The 16,548-nt window shown below is 51.9% G+C and overlaps 2 protein-coding genes and 1 long non-coding RNA gene across 3 annotated transcripts; 2 read left to right on the forward strand and 1 right to left on the reverse strand.

Annotated features, from left to right (window-relative positions):
* The first annotated feature begins 2,472 nt into the window (after positions 1 to 2,472).
* SLC16A5 (solute carrier family 16 member 5) lies at positions 2,473 to 11,241 on the forward strand. Its single transcript, XM_069872673.1, has 4 exons — positions 2,473 to 3,092; positions 7,337 to 7,480; positions 8,430 to 9,290; positions 10,934 to 11,241. The coding sequence occupies exons 1-4, from the start codon at positions 2,873 to 2,875 to the stop codon at positions 11,173 to 11,175; spliced, it is 1,467 nt and encodes a 488-aa protein (XP_069728774.1). The 5' UTR covers positions 2,473 to 2,872; the 3' UTR covers positions 11,176 to 11,241.
* LOC138728955 (uncharacterized) lies at positions 10,288 to 14,518 on the reverse strand. The gene is made up of 2 exons (XR_011338799.1): positions 14,042 to 14,518; positions 10,288 to 11,034 (listed from the first exon to the last, which is right to left on the reverse strand). It is a non-coding gene; the product is annotated as an uncharacterized lncRNA (long non-coding RNA).
* ARMC7 (armadillo repeat containing 7) lies at positions 13,765 to 15,590 on the forward strand. The gene is made up of 3 exons (XM_069872703.1): positions 13,765 to 13,877; positions 13,953 to 14,096; positions 14,649 to 15,590. The coding sequence occupies exons 1-3, from the start codon at positions 13,769 to 13,771 to the stop codon at positions 14,984 to 14,986; spliced, it is 591 nt and encodes a 196-aa protein (XP_069728804.1). The 5' UTR covers positions 13,765 to 13,768; the 3' UTR covers positions 14,987 to 15,590.
* Positions 15,591 to 16,548: the final 958 nt, after the last annotated feature.

A 16,548-nucleotide genomic window follows, 5' to 3' on the forward strand; every position in this document is an offset into this window, starting at 1 on the left:
GTCAGCATGTCACATGCCGTGAGCTGGAGCCACTTCCAAAGCCACCTCCAGCATGAATTTACACAAGCAAATCTTTTTCAGACCCATCTCCAGCGCCACAGCACCCACCTCCCCAGCTCCTTTCCCAGAGCCGGGGCTGGGGACGCAGCAGGCAGGGGACAAGGGCCATCCCCACCAGCTGGAGATTCGATACCTACTTAGAGAGAAGGGACAAGCTACGTCTTGCTGGATTCCTGCGAGCTGCTGGGAGCTGCCAGTGCACGCTCCTGTGTCAGCTGCCTCCTCACCCTCCTCTCCCAGCTCCACGCCAAGCGGCACCATCCCCAGTCCTGGCTAACAGTCAGCAAACAGGGTCCCAAAAGCAGCATCACTCACCTGTTTTGCACGGGCGTTATTGGTGATTAACGAGCAGAAAGCAGCCACACAGGGATAAAGCCAACCCAGGGGAACAGAAAACAGCAGCAAGAGGGATCAAACACTGAGCTAGGCAAGGAGCTGGGCTTAAAAGCAGCTGGGGAGCAACTGGGTGGGGGGGTTGTGGGAGCAGACCCCAGATGAGGGTGGTCAGGCTAATTATGAAGAGAAGTGCCAGGTATGCCCAGCCAGCACTGAATGACCCCAAACCAGCTACCACCCCGCGCCATTTACAGTAAACAGCCCGCTCTGTGCACACAGCCTGTTCCACACATCCATAAACTGCCCGTCCAGCACACACCGGGGCTGAGCTGGAGGCTGCTGCCACGAGCTGCACAGCAGGATGCAGAGACCTAGTGTACCACGGACAACAAACTTTCTCCTCCATTTCCAGACCTGCACGAGAGAGAAACAGCTCATCAGGGCAATGACTGCAGAGAGCGTCCAGAAAGGAGGCTAGAAACGGGCAGCGTGCCCCTCCTTGTCCCATCCAGGACACGCGCCCGTCCCCTGGCATCGCCCGGGCTGGCAGAGGGAAGCACCTTTGCACCAGTTCACCTCTTACCAACAAAGCACGTTGTTTGCAGTAGGCACCCAGGTGCGGCTGTGAACTTCATCCTATGCCCAACACCACTGGCACGAGGCGATCGTGCACGTGTGAAAATATACCTGCATTTCACAGATGTCCCTGCTCTTCCACCTTCCCTGCTCAGTCCCCGGAGCAGGTTGCCCGACAACATCGAGCCTGGAGGAGCATGAAAGCACAGACTAGCCCTCCCCATGTGCAGCATCCATCCTAGCTGGTTACTTCTGGAAGGGTTAAACCAAGGCTTTGGGCTGCTGCTGTTGTTTGGTGCAGCCAGCACTGGAACAAACTCACTCACCTTTATGCAGGCACGAGGCAGCGAGGAGGCAGCGAGGAGGCCATACGGAGCTCACAACTCACCTCCAGGGTCCCCGCAGGGACTGTGCGGGTTGGGTGTCCCAGGGAAAAGGCTCCTGCAGCCAGGAGTTGGATGAGTCCCACCAGAGGGTCCTCCTCAGCGAGCAAGTGACAACGCAAGGGGAGCCAGCAGCCTCCTGCTGGACAGGCTCAAGGGTTGGACAGGGTGGCTGGGAACAGAGAAGAGCTGGGCTCCTGCCTCTTTTTGCAGGTTTGCTGTTGCCGGGGAGAGGCTTCAGGCTGCCATCCAGCTAATTCACCCCAGAGAGACAAGCATTTGAATCGGTTGCATTATTTGTGCCCAGCTAAAGTGGACAAAGGATTAAAGTGCGCTGAGCACCGCCACCGCGATTTGCATCTCGGAGCCCCTTCCCACGGGCCCCCTCTGCTCCCGGCCTGGGTTTTGTGTTGGCTGGGAGCCAGCCGGCGTCGGAGCCCTGTTTCCAGAAGTGATGCCGGGGTTAATATTGCAAAATGCTCCCATCAAAGCTTTGAGTCGCTACTGAAGCAGAAGCTCCAACCGTGGGTCGGGAGCCGCCGGGGATGAGCCGCACGCTCGCCGCCCTTCGTTTCACCAACTCTGGTCTCAGCCTCAGGTACGAATCCGTCCGAGCGCGCCGCCACGGTGAGTGTGAAATAACGAATGAGATACCACTATTATTAATACTTAAAGCGGCACACAAAGCTCAGTTGTAGCTATTGTTTCAGGGAAAAACGCTCTCTGAGTGCTAAATAAATATTGCTCTGTGCAGTGACCTTAAGGGCTCATTTTTGAGCCTATCCAGCTGCCAAAGTGTTTTTCACTGTGTGTTTATTCACATCGAGAGGATGGGGAACCCTATTACTGTATATTTGGTGCTGCTGGTCTCAAAGAAATCCAAAGTGGGCTCTCCCAGAAGAAGCTCTAGATCTAAACAGAGGTAAAGCAAAAGCCTCTCTGTGATCACTGTGTCCTAATTAACAGCTTTACAAATGTTTCTTCACCACCAGCACTTTCTAGGTGGGTGCAGTTTTTCTGAAAGGTTCACGCAGAGCTCTGCCGTGGTGTGCAAGCTTTTCTCTATTTTTCTTGGAGTTTGCTGCGGTTTTCCTCCTCTCCTCAGCGCGAGGACTGAGTGACCTTAGCAATTGCCAGCAAGGGGACTCCCGTGTGATGAAAGCAGGTGAAAGGGAAAATCAGGGCGGAACTGGGTAAGGCCAATTCCTACCTCCGAGGAGGTGTGGTCCTGCTCCTACCTGGCTGTGGTCACAGCCTCGAGAAGGATAAAAGGACCAGGCAGTTGTTTCTCAAGCAATCTGCTGCCAGGAGCCTGTAGCGAGAAGGAAGGGAGGTGCTGGAAGAAATGCAGAGCAAGAAGCCTAGAGTGACAGCCGCAAAAGGTGTGGGACGCTCTGGTGCCTCCGAGCCTCGGGAACACCACCAGCTCTTCTCTGGAGGTCTGCTGGCGGGGCCGAGGGTCGCATGGTAGCTGGTGCCTTCCTCAGCAGGCAGCTTAGGTGGAGAAAGAAGCCACCATGCCCCAAAGAGGAGGAGGAGCACGTGAAGCTGCCAAGCCCCAGGACCGGGGATGGGCATGGATGGTCCTGCTCGCCGCCGTGCTGCTGCAGGCGCTGACGCTGGGCTTCCCCGCCTGCATCGGCGTCTTCTTCACGGATCTCCAGCACGAATTCCAAGCCAGCAACAGCGAGACGTCGTGGTTTCCATCCATCATGGTAGCCGTGCTGCACGGAGGCGGTAAGTAACGGCCGCAGGGACCGCCTCACGCTGCCTCCCGCGGCTGCGCTGCGGCCGAGGGGCCGTGACGAGGGCACTGTTAACGTTTCCTTAAGGCAGACGGTGTAAGGGGTGGGAGGTGTGAGCAGCCTGGCTGGCCGGCAGTGCGCAGCGGCGCGCAGCATCCACAGCCTCCTTGATCACAGTCCAAAGCCGAGTGTCCACAGACACCAAGCTCCCTTTTGCCGCTCTAAGAGACAACCTTGGTCACAGAAGCTGAATCCCGTTCTCAGCCCAGCTTCTCCAGACCAGTGAGAACTTAATTACCTCCCATAGCAGCTCTTCGAATAAGCTGGCAGGTGGAGTTGAAGCTTGGGTGCTTTCTTGATTCATCTAATGCCCATGAGAGCACGTCTCCTTCCACGTGCCACGCCACCCGTGTTCTTCATGGCTGAAAAGGCACCAAAAGCCAAGTCCCTGCAGGCTGCTGGCTGAGGCCCAGTGCTAAAAGCACCTCCTTGGGCGGTGGCACGGAGTGCACACCCAAGCAGGCATCTGGGTGGACGTGGGCACAGCTGGATTAAAGCCGAATGTGGGTCAGGCGGCACCCTCAGGGGGAAGGGGGATGGAAGGAGGGCTGCGCGTAGCGAATGGCAGAGTGAATCACTCTTTTCTTGCCCAGAGAAAATGTGGGAGCTGCACAGGACAGCGGCCCCAGATCCCCCACCCCAACTGCTATTCCTGCATAGAAAAGAAAAATCAAATCACCAGCAGTTTGGGGACATCCCAACAAGGGGTCTGTGTTGCTGCTGACCCCTCCACATGCAACTCCCGTGCTTATTTGACAAACAGACCTTCTAAAGCCCACCAGGCAAAATAAGCAAAGTGTCCAGTGACGCCCACGTACCTGAGCTGCTCCCTGAGTTCATGCCTGCCCCATCCAATACCGGTGAAAGGTGACACTACAGCACGAAGGGAAAAAAAGCAGAGCCCTGAGTCACTCTGATGTGAAGTCTTTGGCAGGTTCAGCCTCTCCTGTGCTGGACCTGGCATGGGAGAGACCTTGCACCATAGCAAAAGCAGTTGGGTCCAGAACTACAAGGTGAGGATCGAAAGAGACCTCAGGGGAAATGGCTATGGGAGGAATTGTCACTGAAGTTCAGCAGAAACAGAGCAGTGTCCTCGGGGCTTCAAATCTGGAAGCCACTGAGCATTCCCTGTGCTGCCTCCCATCTCCTCTGGTCCTGCTGCTGTTAGGGGCAAGGAGCCCAACGGGACCTGCTGGCTCTGGGAAATGGTCTCAGAAGCAGCTCGGTCCCAACAAGTCCGGGAAGGACGAGTCTGGCAGAATCTGCAAGAAAAATATCTATTATGCTATCTTCTTTAATGAAATAATTGTTTTGTAGGAGGCTGGAACCACAGTGAAAGGTAACATGAAGACAGCCAATAGATAGATCCAACAGTTATAAATTAAATAAGGAAAGAATAACCTCATGTTAATAATATTCACCACAGAATTTTCCAGGGCATAGCAAGTGAATTACGAGAGCTGCTACCTCTCATGCCAGTTCTGTCTCCTACAGCAGGCTCTTAGAGCAGAGGAATGCCTGTTCTCATCCCCCAGGCAGGAGGAACAACCACAGACCAGGAAGAAAAAAAAAAGCCCCAGAGATAGAAGACTCCCTCTCTGGCCAAGCATGCGTGGCCTCTGCTGCCACTTCTGACCGCCTGCGCGCCAGGCCAGGCTCCATTCGATTCGGCTTCTCTGGTTACGTCCATCATCTTGGCACTAAACCCTTTTCCAAAATCGCACTCTGCTATGGCATCATTGTCTCTTAAAGATGCTGCTCTCTTTTGTTCTCCTTTAACGATTCAGAGGAACTGAAGCGGGGAAAGTATTTGTTGCAAGACTTGGTAAACACGAAGGGGAACAGAGAGAGCAGCTCATTGTCAGAGCGGTCAGCGGAGTGGAAAGAGCCGTGCGGGAGAGCTCACCTCAGCCCAGCAGCGCTGGGACAGACACAGGCTTGCAGGGCACACTACAAACAACAGCTCAGAACTTAGGAAGCAAAGCATCTGGTTACCCCTGCTCCATCCCCAGGTAAAGGCAATTCTTATTTAGCTATAAGAATAATTTGAGAGCCCTCAGACAGGGCAAAGGCAGGAGGTGAGGCTCTCACAGGTTCCTGTTTCCAGACATCCATGCACACGTAACAAACTGGACTCACAGTCGCACAAATGCAGCACTTCAGTTAGAAGTATTTTTGCAAAGGAAAGCACAAAATCCCCAGGCAAGCAAGAATAATGTTTGAAACCTAGAAAGCAATTTAACAGGAGCAAATAATGAAAAACCCTTAAGAGTTTTAGAGCCATTCTCATTATTTTATAGCGTTCAATTTATGACTCCTGGCTACTCGAGTTGGTTAAACAGCAATACCATCCCAATGTCTTCAGCAGGAGGGAAATCAGTCCAGTCACCCACTGGCTGAGCACTTTTCCAGAGGCAGCTGAAGTTCGAGGTGAAAATCTCCCAAGCAGATCAAAATACAGGCAGCTGCACTCCTAATTTTAATAATGTTCCACTCTTTGCTTGACGATGTGGTTTTATTTCAAATCAGACTCTGATTCAGGTCACAAACACAGCAGTGGTTAATTTTCCCTGCACTGACTGACTCTTAGTTCTGAAGCTCATAGACGTTTTGCATTTCCTTGTATAACCTTAAGTGTTCAGAAGGGAGGAAAAGACAATAAAACCTGGAAAACTTTGAGGGTCAGGGAGTGGGAAAAGAAACTGTACCTTCAGATCCTCTTCTGCCTGAGCACGCAGAGAGAAGCATGTTTCCCAGTGGTGGTCTGCAGGTCTGAACTCATCATTTCTTACCCCAAAATGACGGATGCCGACCGGCATTAACAAACTGCTGATTTTCCACAATCTCATGGACTTCACCAAAAGTCTATGAAAATTAAAGAATTAACTAACCTTAAACAAACACAGAATCACAGAATCGTGGTGTTTGGCAGGATCCTCTGGAGCTCGTCCAGTCCAACGCCCTGCTAAAGCAGGGTCTACTCCGGCCGGTTGCACGGGAACGCGTCCAGGCAGAGTTGGATCTCTCCAGAGAAGGAGACTCCACACCTCCCTGGGCAGCCAGTTCCAGTGCTCCATCACCCACAAAGCAGTATTTCCTCATGTTCAGGTGGAACCTCGCATGCTCCAGTTTGTGCCCTGCGTCCCCTGTCCTGTCGTTGGGCACCACTGAACAGGGCCTGGCATCCTACTCCTGTCCCACGCTGTTGGATATGGATCAGCATTGATAGGATCACACCCCCTGCCTCTTTGTTCATTGCTTTTTCTGCTGAAAGAATGTAACCCTTTCCTAGAAAAGCCTGCCAGCAATGCACATACACAATAAACCCCAGGTCTCCATCCCCTGGAAGCACCTGGGTCTCCCCATCTTGGCTCTGTTTGTGCAGGGGTGGGAATGGGGACGCATGCCATCTGCCCCATACGCTTGCATCCTCTTGGAAGTGGAGCCTGGCCGGGTAAGCCAGGACCGGCACGTGCAATGAGCTGCGCTGACAATAACACCATGGTATCTCCCTGGGAAGATGCTTGCCGGAGAGCTGCAAGACTCCACAAGCTGAAGCTTGGATGATGGTGCCTGACGCTTAGAGTGATTCCCATGAATATCCCTCTCCAGACATTTTCAAATAATCCTCCTCGATGACATCTGCTTCTCTCCCATTTGCGATCTATCTCAGAGCAAATCTGCCTTCTGCAAGGAGTTTCACAGAAGTAGTGGGACACCCAGGGTGGTTTAGGAGATTTTGTAGCAGAGTATTTGATAAACACAGTGAAATGAGTGGAAACATCACCCTGCCTGACACCTCTTACTCAGAGGCAGAGAAATACTAAGTCCTCTGCTTTTTCAAACCATTCCCAGATTTTCTATCATGTGAGAACAGAATTACACTTGAAGTCCCTTCTTCCATTCCATTTCCAAGAGTTTTAACTAAAAACCATCACAAGGAAGCTTAGAAATCCCACTTAATGGCCACAAACCAAGCAGATGACAGGAGCCTTCCCTTCAGCTAACGAGCTGACCACACACTTGGGAGGATCAGGGGCTACATTTTCTGTTCCTGGTTCCCCTACTACATCACACAGTCCTCAGAGTCTCTAGACTAAATCATTTGATAATTGCAGCAGTCCAACAGGTACTAAATATTTCCTTCCTCCCTAACTGCTTCCCTTTTCCTTCCAGGGCCCCTCTGCAGCATCTTGGTGAAGCGCTTCGGCTGCCGATTTGCTGTGATGCTGGGCGGTCTGCTTAGCGGAGTGGGCATGGTGTCCAGCTCCTTCTGCGGGTCCATCAGCCAGCTCTACCTAACAGCCGGCCTCATCACTGGTGAGTACCAGCAAGCAGCAGGAAAACCCAGCTGGTGAGAGTCCTGACTAAGTGCTCATATTTTTCCATTCGTCCGTGAAATAGGATAAATCAAAAGCCCCAGGGCGCAGCAGGAATCATACAGCAGCTGGACTCGCCCTTCACACTCCTTTCACACACACCTCATCCAGCCAAGCTCACGGGAAAGCACTTTGGTATGGAAAAAGCTGCAGGTGTCCAGAGGGTGAAACGGAGAGCAAAGCTGTCTGTTCATTTTAGTGGCTTCTCAGTCTTTTGTCCCTGGGAAAGGAGGCTTTTTTCCAGTCTTGAAATGGAATGTGTTGGGACAACGTCCTTCCCAGGTTCCCTGGGCTTGTATTTCACCACTCCCAATGTGCAGATATCTTTTTATAACCAAAGAACATGTTGGTTTTGAACTGAAATAACAGATGGGAACTTTTCCTTTCCAAATATTTCTTCTATGTGACTGGTGTTCAACCCTTGCTCATTTCTAACACAGACAAATTTCTGCAGCCAGGTTACTTTGGGACCAGTCCTGTCAGATCTTGCAAGCTAAGCTGCATAGAGAGAAAAACAACAACTCCCTGAGCCCTGATACAAGTGTCAGGAAAGCAGCACTGCTGGTTGCATGTGGCATAAAAACCAAGTTGTAATGAACAATCCAACAACTTCAGGCGTGGCCGCATGCCCAGACACATGTCAGCTTAGATTCGGATATTTAGTACGCCCAGAACACAAGTAGTTTAATTTATCCACAACATCCTTCTTCATCCTTTGTGTGGGGTTTCTGAGGATTAATCTCTGGGGCTGTGCAGCCTGGCAGGTGAGGAAATGCTCCAGCAGCAGATGAAGTCACCTGTGGGTACACCCTGGATTTGGCCTCCTTTCACCCTTTAGGCACCAGAGAGGGATCACACACTGTCATTTTTTCTTGTATTCTTACCTTTAGGTCTGGGATCGTGTTTCAGTTTCCAGGCAGGAGTGACTGTGCTGGGCTACTACTTCGTACGGTGGCGAACGCTGGCCAATGCCACAGCATCCACTGGCGTCTCACTTGGATTCACGCTGTGGCCGCTGCTTTCTCGATACCTGCTGGACGAGATGGGCTGGAGAAACACTTTTCTTATCTTTGGGGGAATATTATTGAACTGTTGTGTCTGCGGAGCCATCATGAGACCAGTTGAGCTTGCACCAGGGACACCCCTACAGTCACCCAGGTCTGCAGAGGAGAGAAGAGCAGAAGGGGCACAACTGTCCAACGGAGCATCTTCTCCCCACCACAAGCTCCAGCAGCAAACCAGGAGGACTGCATGTGTCCAGACACTGCAGAAATACCTGGCTTTTGACATCTTCTGTCAAAACAAAGGTTACCAGATTTACACTATCGGAGTGACCTGGATGATGATGGGGTTTGCTTTACCCCACGTCTACCTTGTGCCTTACGCCATCCATAACGGGGTGGAGGAACGCAGGGCAGCCCTCCTCATCTCCATTATAGGGTTGATCAACATCTTCATCCGCCCTTTGACGGGGCTGCTCTCAGGACACAGAATTTTCACAGGGAGACGCATCTACCTGTTCAGCCTGGCTGCACTCCTCTGTGGGCTGAGCAACTTCATTTGCGTCATCTCAGCTGAGTTCAGTGTGCTCATTGTCTACTGCGTCATCCTCAGCATAGCCATGAGCGGCATCGGGGCACTCACCTTCCAGGTGCTGATGGATGTCGTGGAGATGGACAGGTTCTCAAGTGCTCTAGGGCTCTTCACCATCCTGGAGAGCATCACGCTCCTCATCGGACCTCCTCTGACAGGTGAGAGAAGCTAGGAAACAGGCTGGGGAAAACCGGCTGTTCGGACACTGGTGACAAGGGATTTGGAGCCTAAAGGAGAAAAATGAGGGAGTTCCCAAATCCCCGCAGGCAGGTGAGTTACAGGGGAGCAATAGAAAAGGGAGAGTTGGAAAGGTACCATCAGCCCCTACTCACAAGTGACGGAGGGTCATGTCTTCAGCTGCCCAAGTGTCGCTGCAGCAACAGCCGACAGCAGAGAAGTTACCTGCTTGGCAAGCGGCTCTGATGGGTGAGGGAGTGAGGAGAGCTGTTTTGCAGTGAGTGGCAGGACAAAGAGAGGAACTACTGCAATGGGACCTCGCCGTCTGTGAACCGTTTCACAGCTCTGCTAGTTCACATTGCTTTATCTATGAAGCCTCAAGGAATTGTGATCATCCCATTAAACAAATTAGCTGTGATCACAATTATTAACAGTTCTACATTATTCAAGATCCTTGTAGTAAAAGCTCCTGTTCACTCTTCTTTCTGAGTTCTAGAGGGTATTCATTTTTCTCTGGAGACAAACAAGGAGCTAGTTATGACCCCCCAATCCAATAAATTATTCACTGATTTCCCAGTTCCCTCCAAATGCCACTAAGTGACCCATCCAAGATGCACCTGCTCCTGCAGTACAGCAGCAAATTCAGAAGACTAACAAACAAGAAACATCAGCCAGAGCACAAATCCTCAATTTGGGCTCCAGTTCTCTTCTCCAAAAAAATTATTTGTGTGCCATTCAGCAGGAAAATAATGTCTGTTCTAAGAACAGGATGCTACCGCGCATCATGTATTTCATGGCGTTTCCTGGCAATAGTGTGTCGGTCACTTCTCTCAAAGTACAAAAAAGGTCTTTTCTTTGACATCTCTGCCGGGAGTAGCAGAAGGGCAAAACAAAGTACAGTAACAGCAGCTGCATTTCCATTTCTACCCCTGAAATCTGCTAAAGAAAAGTGCACTATGAAAAAAAACGTCAACAGTCTTTACTAAAGAATACAAGCAACCAAACTTTATTCCAGTGTCTCCACATAAATAAGCAGCCTATGGAGAAGGCATCAAATATTTGACCAGAGTCTCCCCCTTCCATCTCTAACATTAGTGTTAAATTACTCATTTGATACATCCCGCTTCTAAATGCTTTACTTTGAGGGCACTTACTGTTAGCCACAATGCTTGCTGTGCTGTGAATATTCTTCTCCAGAATTACACAGTATTAGAGACAAGTTTACAGTTCCAAAACATGTTGATTTTTGAGAGATCTCTCTGTTGGTTTTGTTCTGTTTTCTAACCTGGGATGTAACAGGGTCACTCGCTGTGAAATCCAGTACATGGATCCTCTGCTGAGTAAACAATGAATCAGCAGGTTGGGGAAAAGTTGCAATTTCCTTTTTTTCTGATTTTTCTATGTATTAAGAAATACTTTATGCAGAAGCAGAAACATCACCTGAGCAGTGACCACAAAAACAGCCCAAAAAAACCCTAGAATCTAGAGCAGAGAACATATCTGTGAATCCTTCTCTTTTCTACCTGGCAGTTTGCTGAATGATTTTGGTTTAGCATCTATGTAATTGTCACACATTTGCCTTTAGTACGCAGCAGCTCTTCACTAAGTGTGGCTTCTATTTCAGGTCTCCTGGTGGACGTAACAAATGATTTCCACTATGTCTTCTACAACTCCAGTTTCTTCCTGATATCGGCTGCATTATTCATGGGGCTTAGCTTCTGTGCTCTGGAAAAGAAAAACAAATTGAAAGAGGCTTCAAAAGTACCTTTGAATAATCCCTCCAAATATCATTATAACAAAACGCCAGCTGAACCACAGTGTGAAAGCCCGTCCCCTCCAGCAGTCGTGTACATCACAAGCATATGAAAATAAAGCAAATAAGAAAAAAAACTGAGGAGCATAAGTAATTACGTGGCCTGAACAGAGCTACACAGGGGCAGATGAGAAAATAAGCATCTGCTTTCCACAACTGCCATCATCCCTCTTCCACTCCGTGGGGCTGTGTCAGACTCCACGTGAGTGACCCTGACCACAGGCTGAGCCCAGAACCCAGCGTCGGCCAAAGAGCCAAAGGACAAAGAGAACTGTGCTTTCCTAAAGCAAACCACGGGACAACGGCCATGGTAACCGGCGCCGAGGGACAAAAGCGGTGTCAGTTCAATTGTTTTAAGTCAGCGCCTTTGAGAAGTCACTGGAATTCCACATGCAGGTTTCAGTTGGTAGCACTAGATGAGATGTCTTAATGGTCATGCACAATGGTCACTCCTTCACAAAGAAGCGTTACTGCCTTGTCTGAAAACACCATTTTGCTACAGACTTATATAAAGTTTCCCAGTTGCTTCCCATGGTGGGGGCAGCAAACAATCTTCTATGTGAGGTCTGTTATTTTTTTCCACATCTCTAAATATGAGATGGAAGCTGCTGCACGGGCTGCAGAAGACAGCCAAGCATCTAGTACAATCAAACATTTTCTCCTATGATGTGTATATACAACTTCTTTGTGCCAAGGACATTATCAAAGCCTCAAAGGTTCAACTCTAGAGCATCAAAATGAAAAAAACTCAAACCTTAGAGTGTCTCCTTTGTATAACAAGTGATATCTCAAGTGCTTCTTTCCAGCACTAACTGGGACCCGTTTCTGGAGAGAGTGTGGGGAAGGTGTTACTAGACCTGAGAATAAGCGTATGCATCCCTAAACAGCGCCAAACTCAAAGCCACTGTTGTTCCCCAGCTTGCAGCCGGTGACAGAGCAATCGTGTAACAGCACCGGCTCAATCTGTGACTCCTGCAGAAAATCTCAGGGCTATAAAAACAGGTGATGTTACTGAACTCTCCAGGACGCAGCTCCAACAGAGCAAATTAAATGGAAAATGTTTCTCACATCTCTCAACCGGCTTTAATTAAGCTTGATGCAAGACAAAGGCTGGAAGGAGCATGCTTACAGCTCCCAGGCAGACAAGTGCAGGTATTCCTCTGCTCCTGCTTATTCCTTGCCACACACAGAACAGCGTGACCTGGAAATGCATCCCTTGAAACCCAGCCAGAGCAGACACACCAGCCTTATCTGAACGCTGCTCTCCGTGAAGCCACGCCGGCGTACAAAGGTTCTGCTGCTTCTCTGAATGCAAAATTATAACGAACAACCACAGATCTGGTAATCATAAACAGAAATCATCACATCTGTCCTCTGCAAACACTGGTTTTCACCCCTTATTAGCCAATCCCAGTATCCCAAATCACATCTCTTTGTATTGACCAGCTCCTTTGTTTGCTTTCTCTTTGCTTGCTGCCTCCTGAGTCACTGTCTGTGTAACAACTGAGTGGCTTTAAAGTATGTCAACAGTTACCACTTAAAAAGCCATACATTAAAAGAGGTTTGCTAACACACCAGCAAAACATTCTAATACAGAAGTAGTCTGAAAAACCTCTGCTGATCGTTTTCATTCATATATATACACACACAGATGCCAATCGCAGCTGATAATTACACACCTTGACATTACTAGCACGGGTCTGGCTTATCCCTTGACACCAGGTAGAAAGAAATACCTTTATTTCCACATTCCACCTTCCCACGCCACCGCAGCGTTACAGGATTTCGCATCACCGCATGCAGCATAGCTGCTTCACTCGCCCTTCTCTGTAATGGGGTCACAGCGGGTGCCTCACTCCACCCGGCGGCGTGGGTGCAGCAGCCGATGCCGTGTGTTCAGCAGAGCAGCCCACGCTCCCGCAGCTTTATGTGAAAACCAACTACATTTCACAGAACGGTTTGGGTCTGAAGGGACCCCACAGCCCACCCAGTCCCACCCACGCCTGCGGACCGGGGGCTCCAAGCCCCATCCAGCCGCGAGCCCCTGCAGACACGGGGCAGCCGGTGCTTCTCTCCGCCGCTGAGGGCAGCCAAGGGAAACATTCCTTCCCAAGCTCTCACCCCAGTCCCCCCTCGCAGCTGCAAACCGCGACCCCCAGCCCGGAGCCTCTCGAGCTTCGAGCGCCTGTGTGGAGCTTCACCCTGCACGTGCTGGGATGCTCCGGCCCCCTCCGAGGCAATTTAGCTTACTGAGCATGTATTTCCCCCCTCTTTCTACCTCTTCCTTCAGTTTCCAAGCCCTTTGCCTTTTAACAAAAGAAAAAAAAAAAAAGATCGTTTTCTATTGTCCTCCTTTGCCCCGTGGATCGCAACTGCACAGGGGAAATGGAAATTAACTTGCGTTGCCTCGCGGCGCCGCCCACAAGATGGCGGCACCGCCCACAAGATGGCGGCACCGCCCACAAGATGGCGGCACCGCCCACAAGATGGCGGCACCGCCCACAAGATGGCGGCACCGCCCACAAGATGGCGGCACCGCCCACAAGATGGCGGCACCGCCCACAAGATGGCGGCACCGCCCACAAGATGGCGGCACCGCCCACAAGATGGCGGCACCGCCCACAAGATGGCGGCACCGCCCACAAGATGGCGGCAGTCACGCCTAAGATGGCGCCCCGCCCCACCGCGATGGAGCCGGGGCGGCTGCAGTACCTGCAGGCGCTCGTCACCGAGTTCCAGGCGACGGAGAGCGCAGGTGAGCGCCGCCGCTCCTCTCCCCTTCCCTCAATCCTCCCCTCCCCGCCCCGCTGACTCCTCGCTGTCCCCGCAGGCGCCCGCGAGCAGGTCCTGGCCAACCTCGCCAACTTCGCCTACGACCCCGGCAACCACCCGCTGCTGCGGCGCCTCCGCGTCACCGACCTGTTCCTCGACGCGCTGGGGGAGCCGAGCGACGCCCTCGTGGAGTTCGCCATGGGTGCGGGGCCGGGAGGGGAGCGGGGGGGCTCGAGGGGGGGTCCAGCCCCTCTGAGGACGGCGGCGACCCCTCCGAGCAGCCCGGGTTCTGCTCTGAGCGCCAACAAAGGCGCCGGAGCCTAATTGCGAGCGATCCCACGAGGTGATAATCGATCTGTGTCTGCCATTCGTGGCTCGGCTCCGCCGGGATGCGGGTGCATCTTATTCGAGTTCAAACATCCCGTGGCCCTCGTGCTCTCAGCCGCGTTCTCTGTTTTTCTAAACCCGCTGCTGTAAGCGGCCGGCTTGCGGCCTCAAAGCTGCTCTTCCTCGTCCCGCCGAGGCCCCCAGCGCGGTGCCGCTCGCGACGCGGGAGGAGGAACGCGCTGCTGGGAAAATCTCTGGAAAGAAACAGGGAAACATTGCCTGGGAAGCGGTTCAGGATTTCCATGGAATCAATGAATGCTTATTCCAGCATTAGAGAGAAGTGAGGGGCGGTGAATCTGAATCTTAGTGTGAAAAAGACAGCGTGCGGTTTGCCTTGCCTCGGTTGGACGTTTTCTGTCGCTTTCAGGTGGCCTCTGCAACCTGTGCCTGGATAAAAGCAGCAAAGAGGACATCTTGGAGGCGAACGGGGTGCAGCCCATCATCAACTGCCTCTCCAGCCCCAACGAGGAGACAGTGATGTCGGCAGTGACGGCGCTGATGTACCTGACGACGCCGCAGTCGCGCCCGCAGACCACGGCCCTCCCCGTGGTCGAGTGCATGCTGCGCTTCTCCCTCTCGGCCAACAGAAGGCTAAGCAACCTGGCAACCGTCTTCCTGGAGGATTACTGCACGCCGGGGCAGGTGGAAGAGGCCAGGAGCCTAAGCGAACACACCGCGGTGGGGATTCCTCTCCCCAGGGACTGACGCTGTCAGAGCGGCCGAGAGGGAGACCTCCCTGTTACCCTGTGCCTCTGCTTTTTGCTCAGCACGTTGAGTGTGTCAAGAACAACGTTAAACAGGGAACTCAGTCATTCCAGCACTGGATTTATTTAATAGCGGGTGCTACAGCATGACCATGTCAGTTGGGCCAAGCACGCAGTGAAACTGCATGCAAATCTAAAACTCAAGCAGGTTGCCACGTGCAGCCCAGCACCTGCTTGCACAAATAACCCTCCCAGCAATATGGGGGTTTTCTGCTTGAGTTATTGGGCAGCTCATATCCTCCAGTTCCTGGCTGCTTCGCTCCTCATCAAGTGTTGACTTGAATGACTTTGAGATGTCACACAAACTTTATTCCTCCTGGGGAAGGCGGTGCCCTGCCCTGTGGTTTGTGCTCTCACCGTGTCCCTTTGGTATTAAACATGCCATCATGGCCAATGAATCCCTCTGCAGGGCAGCGCCCTGTGTCCTAGTAACTGGGAAGTGGAAGGCTGTTTTTCTTTTGTTACCACCGGTGAGAAAGGCAAGGAGTGAAATAAAGGTTCCTGGTGCAGCTGCCTTGTAAAACCTTCTCTTAATAAAGCATTAACTTAAATGCTGCGTAAACAGTTTCATACAAGCTCATAAATATCTCTGCAGCACTCACAGCCTGATTTTTACCCACTCTTACTCCCAGTGGCCAGAAGCCAAAACCATCTTGGTCTCCCTTTATTTTGGGTCAACAATGCAAAAGGCAACCCAAAAGCCAGGGCGCCCAAATACATAAAATAGGAAAGTGTTTGGCCTCACTGCAGCTTTTCTTCTTAAGATCTCATCTTCCCCTCTTGCAGCTGAAAACTGTTCCCCCTTGTCATGTCCCTGCCCTCCCTTGATCAAGAGCCCCTCCCCAGCTTTCCTGGAGCCCCTGTCAGCACCAGCAGCTGCTTTAAGGTCTCCCCCTGTCCTCATACAGGAGGTTCTCCAGCCCTCGGATCATCCTCTGCCCTCACTCCCACAGCTCCGTGTCCTTTCTGTGCAGAGGACTCCACAACTGGACACGGGGCTCCAGGTGGGGTCTCAGCAGGGCAGAGGAAAAGGCAGGCTCACTGGGCCAAAGTCTCAGGAGCCACACAGCAGCATTAATCCGTTCCTCTGGTTGTGGGGCTTGCAAAGGAAGTACAATTTGATTATTTTCCTCCTCCAAGGCCCAGGAAACAGGTAGGTGGGGGCACACATTCCGCCGTCCCCAGGTGCAGCAGAGGAGCAGCGTGTTACAGCAAACCCCCTTCAAGGCCAAGCACATAAGGCCGGAGCTGCTCCCAAACTTATCAGGGAAGCCAGGGTATTTTTAGCACCAGCTTTTCCGGGAGGAGGGTGAAAGGCACAACCCCGTTCCCGCAGACGCACCAGCTCTGCCCAAACCTGCTGCGTCGGCTCCTCGGGCAGGGAACCCCGCGGCTTGGGCTGCCCTCCAGCCCTCCCTCAGCAGGGCTGGGGGGGTTTGTGAGGAGCATAAACTTTCATTTCCTCTGTGTTCCCAAGAGAAAAACACAGTTTGGATAAAATGG

Source organism: Phaenicophaeus curvirostris, chromosome 19, assembly GCF_032191515.1.
Source record: "Phaenicophaeus curvirostris isolate KB17595 chromosome 19, BPBGC_Pcur_1.0, whole genome shotgun sequence".
Classification (NCBI taxonomy): Eukaryota; Metazoa; Chordata; class Aves; order Cuculiformes; family Cuculidae; genus Phaenicophaeus; species Phaenicophaeus curvirostris.